Genomic DNA, 9,505 nt, shown 5'->3' with positions numbered 1-9,505 from the left:
CCCTTGGTCCCCAGCCTCAGTCGGTGCACAGGATGGACCTGCTCAGGGAGGGATGTGTCCGGGTTGTGTAGTGAAGTAGTGGTGCCATAGCTGAGAGTCTGGCTGCAGCTCCAGCCCTCCTGGGGAGGGGGGTGGGCTGGGGCTTTCTCTTGTTTCACAAACATCCACCTCCTCATAAACCAAAAGGTCCCAGATGTGAGAGCAAAGGACATGGCTAAAATGTGTAACTGGGGGGAATCTCTTCCTTGTTTTTAAGATGCGGGAGAAAAGAGAGAGAAAAAATCCATTTAGCTCTTTCCATCCCTTCCCTTCCCTTCCCTTCCCAGGATGAAGGTGTTTCACAAGCTTTGTCCTCCAATGAAAGACAATCTATGAATCGGCCAGTGAACGTTCTCTGGACTCATTCTCATACCACTGTGTGCATGTTCCCATTCATTGGGCAGCTTGGTTGTCTTTCACAAAACCCACTTAACTACATCATGCCTCCTGTATCAGTGTCCTGCTCAAATGCACACACATGCCCACATTATTTGTTTAATCAAAGGGGCCCAAATGCCACCTCACTATCTTCTGGGACTTGAGAAGTAGGAAGGAAGCCAGTGAAAACCCCCCACCATCACCACCATTCACTCCCTCTGGAGTCTCAAGCAAACCAATCGCACCCCTCAGCAGGGCTTTTGGGAGCTTGTTGGGAAGTTGATATTTTTCCCATGGAAATTGTATGATGAAAACAAAACATTTTTCTTTATGTCAAAAATTGTCTTTGAAAAATGGAAACTCTTTTTCTGGAGTATTTGACAACGGAAATTTTGGGTCCTGTGGGTTGTTTTGGTTTGGTTTTTCCCCCTGACATGGCAACCAAAATCATTTTTTCTACAAAAATTTCCATTTTGTTGCAAAAGCTGTTTTCTGTTCCAAAAAAAAGTGTGTTGATGGAAAAATTTTGCCCAGCTCTATGGTATTGCAGGCTGCTGATGGATCGAATGATCTCAGCCTGGACACAATGGCCCTACCCTCAGCTGGCTTGCCTTCCTTGATCCTTTTCTTTCCCTGGGCTAAGCTGGTTCCCTGTCATAAGTTAGAGCAGTCTGGGGACTGTTCTAGTTCCCAGTGGCTGCCAGTGGCCCGACGGCCAGCAGCTGGGGAGCTAGCAGGGTGGGTGGAACCCTGGTTTGCCTGTTCCCAAGGCAGGATTTCAGAGGAGCTGTCTCTGTGTGGACAATACCTGGCTGCACTCGCTGCTTAGCTTTGGAGTTCATTAGTTTGGGCATGTTTGAGAGCATGAGTGGCTTGCAGAGCCAACCTGCCTCTGTGGTGAGCGCTCAGCCCTGCCACACAAGAGACAATCCACCCTCCCCAGGATCCCACTTGGGGGAAATGAGATCTCCTCATATTCTGCTGTGGGGAGTCAGCCCCTGGCACTTTGTGGCTTGCACAATTGCCAACTTTCACAGGGTAAATAAGCACCCCGACTTTCACAATAAGACAAAAAACAAGCTAATCCTATTTCAAAACAAGCCAATCCCTAAAAACCCCAGCACTCTATGTGACTAGATCCCCCTGGCATGCAGTCTGGGACTATGGTGGGCCTGCTGTGCATCCCGGACTCTCTCCCCCCGCTTGCCCCTGCTTGCTACAAGCCAAAAACTAGCCAACAAGCAACTCACAAGCCAATTAAACCAAAAATTAGCTCAATTTCTGTCTGTTTGGTTTTTTTCCATGGGTTTGGCATGTCTGCCATGTTTGATCCTGCATGGTGCTGAGGGCCCCCCACTGCTGCTAAGGAATGCTCAGTGTCTTTGCAGCAGCCAGTGTTTGCTCCCTCACCACAAGGGACAGGATCGGGGCCCTGTGCTCGGTGTTGCTGAGCTGTAAGGGATTCCCTCTGCCACAGTAGCTCCCTCCCCAGGGGGCCTCAATGCACAAAGGAAGTATGTGGGGTGGGGTGGGGGTCCCATGGAGATTAAAGCCAAAGAAGTAATTGCAACGGTGAAAACAAAGCATGATTCTGGAATATGCCAGGCACCATTTTATTTAAATATGTCTGTCTGTTTATTGGTCAATAATACAAGAAAAGACCTTGTATTGTGGATCTAGTTATTTAATCATAGTGTAGTTATCATGGCTTTAACACTGTGAGTTAGATTTTAGAGGTAAAGGGGTACTGAAGAAGCTAGAAGCATGAGCTGAGCTGAGATTTTCAGTCCAGAGGAGTCCGGTACATTTCAGTCCAGACCTCTGCACCTCCATGATACTCACAAGTTTGCTTGCCAGTAGCAACCGTCTTGTTGTTTCTGGTTACGAGTGAGCCCTGCAGGGTTTGAGAGGAAGGATAGTCTTGTGCTTAAGCTGTTGGCTAGGGCTAAGGAGGCCTGGGTTTAAATCCTGAGACTGTTACAGAATCCCCATGTGACCTTGGACAAGCCAGTGAATTGCTCTGTGCCTCAGTTCCCCATCTGTTCAATGAGGATAACAATAGTTCCTTTCTGCCACTCTTGTCTGTTTAGACTGTAAACTCTTCAGGGCAGGGACTGTCTGTGTATGTACAGCACCTCGCACGATGGGGTTCCAATCTGTGTACCCAGTTACCCAGTGTAATACTAATCCTAAAAAGAATGCCATGTGTTCATTGTAATAGAAAATATCTAAATTCCCGAGACTGTCTTAATATTTAATCACACTAATGGTTGAGATTTTCAAAGCAAACACCTGTGCCTCTCCTCTCAGCCAGACTGTAACAGGCCAGAACATTTATCACACGTGGAAGAAAAACAAATAGCATTTGCCATGTTTAACAATAGTGAACAATAACAAAGGAGACCAAGCTAGTTGCATTCTCAATGGCTCTGTCCATTCCAAGGTCAAATGCTGCTCTCTGCCTCCTGGGTGCCTCGGCTGGGAGCAGAATTTGGCTCCTAACCTTTTTGCAAGAGATGCTTCACATCAAATATCCTGCAGACGAGAACATTTTCCCAGTGCAGTGTCTAGAAATACAGACTCCGAAAGGAAACCGTGCCGGCACAGCCCCAGAGGACAACGGCAGAGCAGTTAATGCCTATTGGTTTGGTTTAGACAAATAACACCGCGTGTAGATAAGGGGAAGCCCACAGAAAGGAAAGTAACTAGCACGCTCCGTTTTTTATTTATTTATTTATTTATTTATTTATTTATTTTGCTGGAAAACTGTTTTTGGGGGGTAGCGATAAAAATCTCTTGGCCTATATGCACGAAATATAGATCTATCTATTTACAACATTCACAGAACATTATGAAGAGCTATTTACACCTGAGTGAGTACCTTTTGCTGGCCAGCATTGGCCCAGTTCAGGCAAAGCTGCAGCAGGGGTTGCTGGGGGAAGGCAACAGCCATGAAATTCCCCTTGCAGAGCTTGCCTTCCCAGATTCTCCCATTGGGGGTGGGGTCTAATGTCAAGGGGGGTGTTGTGCATTTTCCACAGCCCTGCCTTTATCCTCCTCAGTCTTCTTCCCAGCCTTCTCTAGTGAGGGCTGCCTGGAGAGGCCAGGTCGGAATCCCAAGAGGACAGCTCCACCAGGGCAGCTTGATCCCTGTCATGCATTAATCTGTGGGTGGGTGATGACCTGAGCCTTTGTCTTTATAAGCACTTAGACTTCAGATCCTTGTGGATTGGTTCCTGGCTGCACAGGGCTTATTCCCTGCCACCCCCAGGGCAGGACGAGCCTCGAGTCTCATGTTGGTAGCCTGCCTGTGCTCATCACTGAGCCGCAGGATCTCTGTCACCCAGAGGAGAACAGCTTGCTTTAGTTGCAGCCACATTCCTCAATGATCATGTCTTCATGGTGGCGGAGGACGACTTCCCCTTTCTCATAGTACAGCATGGAGAGGGGGCTCATCTTGACCGGAGCACAGGCTGGACAGGGGACCCGGTTGGGCTGGTACAGCTTAAGCAAACTCTGTTGGGAAAGGGGAAGGCGTTAGTCATCTGGCTTGTACCAATGCAGCCTGTGGGCAAGGTTGGCCAACAAGTCTAGTGACTGTGGGTGCCCCACTTGAGACGCCTTACAGAGGCCTGATTCTTAGAAAGTGCTGAGCACCCACCCTCTGGGAACCTGGCCCTGGCAAGTCCGCTCCAGCTGTGCACCCAAAATCACTAGTCCCTTTGGAAAATCACCAGCCAGGATTTGGGCCAGATCTTGCTCCCACAAAAAGTGCTGTTGTTATCTGTATCCTGGTAGCACACACTAGCCCCAGCCATGACCCAGGACCCCATTGTGCAAGGCACTGTACAAACAGAACAAGAGCTGCCCCTTGCCCCCAAGTAGTCCTTGCTCTGTGAGTAGCCCTGCTGAAATCGGTGAGGTTGCTCCTAGAGCACAGTACCCACTCAACAGCAGTATAGGTTCCCCTTATATAGCCTGGATGTAATAATGTTCCCAGGATAGGACCTGCTGCAGGTAAAGGAGCCAACCCTTGCACAGAACCCCACTGGCTCCAGCTGGCTGCAGGGCCTGACTGAGATTCCTGTGGCATGGAGGAGCTGCTTTCAGGGTGACGTTTCAGCTAGCGGATAGCAGCTGCTTGAGAACCTCCCCGCCACCCCAGTCTTAATTCACCCCAGTGTGTTTGGGTGGCAGAAGCCCTGTGCTCTGAGACATTTTAAAACTAGACTAGACTATACACTAAAAAGCACAGTGGCCAATCCTGCAATGGCTTTAGGATGGGAAAGGGGACATGGACTGTAGACTTAATGGGTCCTTCCCGTTTCGAATATCTCTGGTTCTAGGATGCTGTAGTTGGCTTAGCATTTTACATGAGATGAAACTTGGGAAACTGCCCACTATTCTTTGTGTTTCACTATAATCTCCATGCTCAGCAGACCACACCCTGCACAGAGCCAGGGGACCACTCATCCCATAGTGCTGGGGGGCAGTTTAGGGAACCTCTGCTCTAGCAGAGAGGAAGAGGCCTCACTTACCTGGATATATGCATGGTTAGTTGGTTTGAAGGTCTCATCCACGGGCGCTGGGCACTCTCCCGCACACCGATAGGCATTGTACTTCTTGGGGTAGACAATCCAGCTTCCCCAGCCAGTCTGCTCAAAGTTCACGATCATATCCACCCTCTTGCACAGAGACCTGCCTTCCTCCCCCAGGCCCGGGGTGGAGAGGTCGGCCATTTTAATCCTTCGCTTCTCCTGCTTGTTCCGGCGGTGCCGGCGGTTTCCCAGCTCTTTGGAGGCGTTGTCAATCATGACATGCTTGGAGGTCTCCGCAGTTCTGATGAGGGTGGATGTCCAGGAGGGCTCTGCTGAAGGTTTATCTTTGGAGAAGACGACCAGCAGGACCTTGTCCGTCACACCATGGGACACGGCTGGCTCCGCCTGGCTGGAGCCACTGGAATTCTGCACACCTGTCAAGTCAGTGACATTGCTGTCTGACCCAATCCGCTCCTGCCCCTGGGAGCCCTGAGCATCTGCATGCTTCCCGTTGCTGGAGGCCACCCCTTGGTGGAGCCAGGCCTGGAGCAAGCTGGTGACGTTGAACACTCTCCAGGAGGAGTGGCTGACCGCAGGACTGCTGGTGAAGGTGCCCAGGAAGAGCCTGTCCACGCAGGTCTGGTTGCCCTGGCGCTTGTGCTCGTGGCTGTGGTAGATGTCCACCGTCACGTTGTGGGCCTGGGGGAAGGACGGCAGGCGGACCCGCAGTTCAGCTAGCCTCACCTCATGGCTGCTGGAGATGGAGGTCAGGTCGAAAGAGAGAGTCCAGTGATCCCCAGCCTGGAGAGAACCTGCGAGAGACCAACACAGTGCCAGAGATGAGGGACCTGTCCAGCACAAAGCATTCACCCCACAGCCCCTTCTGGGGACTGTAAAGAATCCAGGGGTTGCCCACGGGGCACTGGTACCGCAGTGAGGGGTGGGCAGAGCTGCAATGCCCCCAGGAGAGCACTGGGGGGGTGGCACAATGCCTCTTGGAGCTTCTGGGGGTGCAGCTGCTGTGTGCCTGCTAACACCCTCACCCCCCCCCCATGACCATGAAGGCCAGGCCTGCTGGTTGGTGCATGGTGGAGCAGGGCAATGGGCCAGGCCTGGGGGAGCAGTCCTCTCGCTTTCACAATGGTCCCTTTCCCCTGGGTGTGGGATGCTCTGCCCCGTTCCAAGGGATCTCCCCCGGCCTGGACCCAGATTACCCCCCTACTCCCCACATGGGGAGTCGTATCTTGTTTATTGATTTAATTCGCTGGGTTCTGCCTAGGGTGGCACCGCAGGTAGGGGCCAAGGGGGCAAGGCGCCTTCTCTACCTTCTTTACATGGGTCCCATAAGGGCCAGGGAGAACTGCCGCTCTGTGCACTGCTCCCTACACCCGGCCCCAGCTCCATCCTTCGCCCCGGGGCATCAGCCGCCTTGCCCGGCCTTCACGCAGGAGAGCATGTTGCCCCTCACCAGGGGAGGTAGGAATAGACCCACAGCATCTGCACCCCCCTGGGGCTCCTGGAACATCTGCCTCCCCCCAAGTATTCTGCCTCCCAGTGCTGGCCCTGGGGCACTGCAGTACCACCCTGTCCTGGCCTCACTGGGCCTTGGTGGCCCTGGCCAGGCCTTTTCTATAGTATGTATTTAGGTGTCCTGTTCTCTAAAGGCACAAAGCCATCCCTCCGTGGGCCGAATGAGCTATGTAGTGATGCAGCAGCTTCCCCAGAGCCAGGAAGTATGGCAGGAGTGAACCTCAAACTTCACCCTGCTTTCCCCCACCAACACCAGCCCCGCCGGAGCAGCTGAGTCTTTAATGCACCCCAGTACTGCAGTCTAGTACTAAATGGTGGTCACACCCCCAACAAGAGGGGCAGATCTAATCCTATGCCCTCTGCTCTACAGGTCAAACGGCGACTCCTCCCCATATCCACCAGCTGCTTCTCCCAGTATCTCTTCCACCTTACCCGGACTGAGCTGCAGCCAGCTTGCCCTGACCATGCCCCAGTCTTACCAAGCACTGATTAACACAGTCCTGCCGTTAATGAGGGCTGGGGGGGGTTCAAGGAACCTCTAAGGGAATGCGTGATCAAAATCTCATTAAAATTCAATGGGATTGTGGCTTCTAATTCACTTAGACGCCTTTGAAAATCCCAGCCGAAGTAGTTTCCTTTTGTTGGGTTGTTTGAACATGTAAAGCACCATGGCATCCACCAGTCAGCCAGACTAGGCTTTGATATCCCATTCATTCCCATAGGATCAGAGTCCTGCATAAATACCTACTTCTCACCTAGTGCTTTTCATCAGTTGTTCTCAAAGCCCTTTGCAAAGGGGATGGGGAAACCGAGGCACAGAGTGGTAAAGTGACTTGCCCAAGGTCACTCAGCAGCAGTAGCAGAGCTGAGTCCTTACCCAGGGGTCTAGCTCCTAACCCACACTGCCTCCTGATAGAATTGTTCATTAATGCTGTTCATGCTGTTGGGTAAAATTGGCAAATTTTACCCAAGTGACTTAGGGTAGGTGCTTTTGAAAATGCTCCCTGTTGTCAGTTATTTACAGCATTAATTAAATAAAGTCCTGCGACTTAGAGTGGAGAAAACAGGAATTATGCTGATGGGAAGAAGCCCCACCCTTATTCCAAAGCACTAGAATAAGATTTACCAGGGTGTCTGTTTCCTTCCTTCTAGGGACTTTGCTAGGCGGTTGGTTATTTCAAACTTTCCTGTATCTGGCCGTGCTTGCTTCTGCAGCTATTTTAATGTTTGCTTGCCATTATACAGTCGTTTTTCAGAATCGGAGGCCACTGCTGCAGTCGGCAGGCCGAGGGCTCCCATGAATGGAGTTAGAAATGCAATGCCCTAAGGCTTTGAAAACTGCCTGGTGAATTAGACAGTCTGCTCCCTTCGCCATCCCAAGGGGCTGTTCTCCTTGCTGTATCCATGTTCTCCTTTGCATTCAACAAGCAGTTCATTAAAATCGCTGCACTGTGCCCCTAAATACTGCAATAGCACCCAGATTCTACAGCCTGAGACAGGACACCGGCGTGTTTAAGGGCACTAGCCAATCTCCCTGATCCCATGCTGGCCTGTGGCAGGCTGAGGAAGGGACCTACTCCTCTGTACAAAGATTTGCCTTTCCAAATAACCTGCCAGCCAAAGCTTGGATCCCAAGGGTAACACCTTAGCTTTTTTCAACCACTGGCAGGGGAAGCTAGGGCAAGCGTCCTCCCACTGCAGAGTTCAGGATCCAGGCTCAGGCTGACCCCTTCAGAGCAAGACATCCCCGCCCCCACTTCCCCCCTCCACATTTCTCTCCCCACATGCCACCCGTTAACAAAACAGCAACTGGCTATTGCCCAAGCTTGTTCCTGCCAGATGTCAAAACAGTACAGATGTGGATTGGGTCCCCATGGGGTCCCTTCTTCACAGACGTCTGGGGTCCCAATCCACAAAAGCAATGGCAAGAGAAGCACTGGAATAGCCAAGGCCCAACAGGGGAGAGTCTGATAAGCAGCAATCAGTCAATGAGGTCCTGACAAACCTGAGGGCTCAACCCCCATCACAGCATTGCTGCTGCTGAGCCAGGTCCTAGGGCAAGCTAGAAATACAGGGAAGGAAGGAAGGAAGGAAGAAAGAAAGAAAAAGAATAAATGAACATCACCTACTTCTAGCTACGAGGCTTAAGACTGAGTCAGATTCCTGCAGTGCTGATGCCTCCATGGTGGGCTGTCCCAGGTGATTCCCAATGACGAGGGATCTATACAGCTGCATCATGTACAAGGGGTACCGGAGAGCAGGGTGTGGGTGCCGGAAGCCACGGACTGTAGACAAACTCTTTAGCCCTGGGCTAGATCCTGCTGTATGTAACTGCTGCTCATCCTTCTGCTGTGAGAGACCGGTCGACTCTGACATGCCCAGCTGCATGAGGATGAGAGCCCAACACACCAGCTCCAAGCCGCACGTGTTCCTGGGTGGCATAGCTGCTGCTGCTGCTTCTCTCCAAACTAAGCTTCTTACGCTTCCCTCTGGCTCCTTTCAACACCCGGAGCTGTCTGGCTCTCTGAGTCTTTCCTCTTCACTGCTGCCTATTGACACTATATACCTGAGGCTCCCTGAGCAGGCTCTAGCCTGCAATCCTTTGATGTCAACACTCCCTCCATCCTGAGTCCAGAGCTGTCAAACCTTCTACAGTCTCCACATGGTCCCTATTCTTATGCAACCCCTCCCTCTAATGAGGAAGTGATGGGAAGACACACAGAGCAGGTGATTAATTACCTCTCAAAACTCTTCTCCATTATGCATTGGCCCAAACTGGAATGTGGCCTGAGTGATCATTTCCCAAGGGCCTGAGAATGGTCAGATCCTGAAATTCCCCTTCATCCTGGTGTATTTGCTGGTGGCTTCTGCTTTTACACTTTGCCCAGAGTGGGGGAATCTGGATTTGGGTGGCAATGTCTCTGGTTGTTAGATACTCATGATTTCAGTCTGGGTGATTGCCCTGTGACACTTGTGAAAAGGGGGCTGTGGAGGTGAAGGGTGAATTGTTTTATCTGGGA

At 51.4% G+C, this 9,505-nt stretch overlaps 1 protein-coding gene across 1 annotated transcript; it reads right to left on the bottom strand.

Moving 5' to 3' along the window:
• Positions 1 to 3,780: 3,780 nt before the first annotated feature.
• On the bottom strand, positions 3,781 to 8,927 carry NODAL (nodal growth differentiation factor). The gene is made up of 3 exons (XM_073324742.1): positions 8,615 to 8,927; positions 4,956 to 5,767; positions 3,781 to 3,933 (listed from the first exon to the last, which is right to left on the bottom strand). Exons 1-3 carry the CDS (start codon positions 8,925 to 8,927, stop codon positions 3,781 to 3,783), a joined length of 1,278 nt encoding a protein of 425 aa, XP_073180843.1.
• Positions 8,928 to 9,505: the final 578 nt, after the last annotated feature.

This window comes from Lepidochelys kempii, chromosome 26 (assembly GCF_965140285.1).
Source record: "Lepidochelys kempii isolate rLepKem1 chromosome 26, rLepKem1.hap1, whole genome shotgun sequence".
In the NCBI taxonomy this organism is placed as follows: Eukaryota; Metazoa; Chordata; order Testudines; family Cheloniidae; genus Lepidochelys; species Lepidochelys kempii.
This window is presented reverse-complemented; position numbering and strand designations above follow the sequence as displayed.

Excerpts from the sequence above, each read along its gene's own strand:
- NODAL (XM_073324742.1), bottom strand. The coding sequence starts at position 8,927 with ATGCCACCCAGGAACACGTGCGGCTTGGAGCTGGTGTGTTGGGCTCTC. Across the intron at positions 5,768-8,614 it reads CTTAAGCCTCGTAGCTAGAA|GTTCTCTCCAGGCTGGGGAT; the intron begins GTAGGTGATGTT and ends GGTCTCTCGCAG. Across the intron at positions 3,934-4,955 it reads CTAACCATGCATATATCCAG|AGTTTGCTTAAGCTGTACCA; the intron begins GTAAGTGAGGCC and ends CTTTCCCAACAG.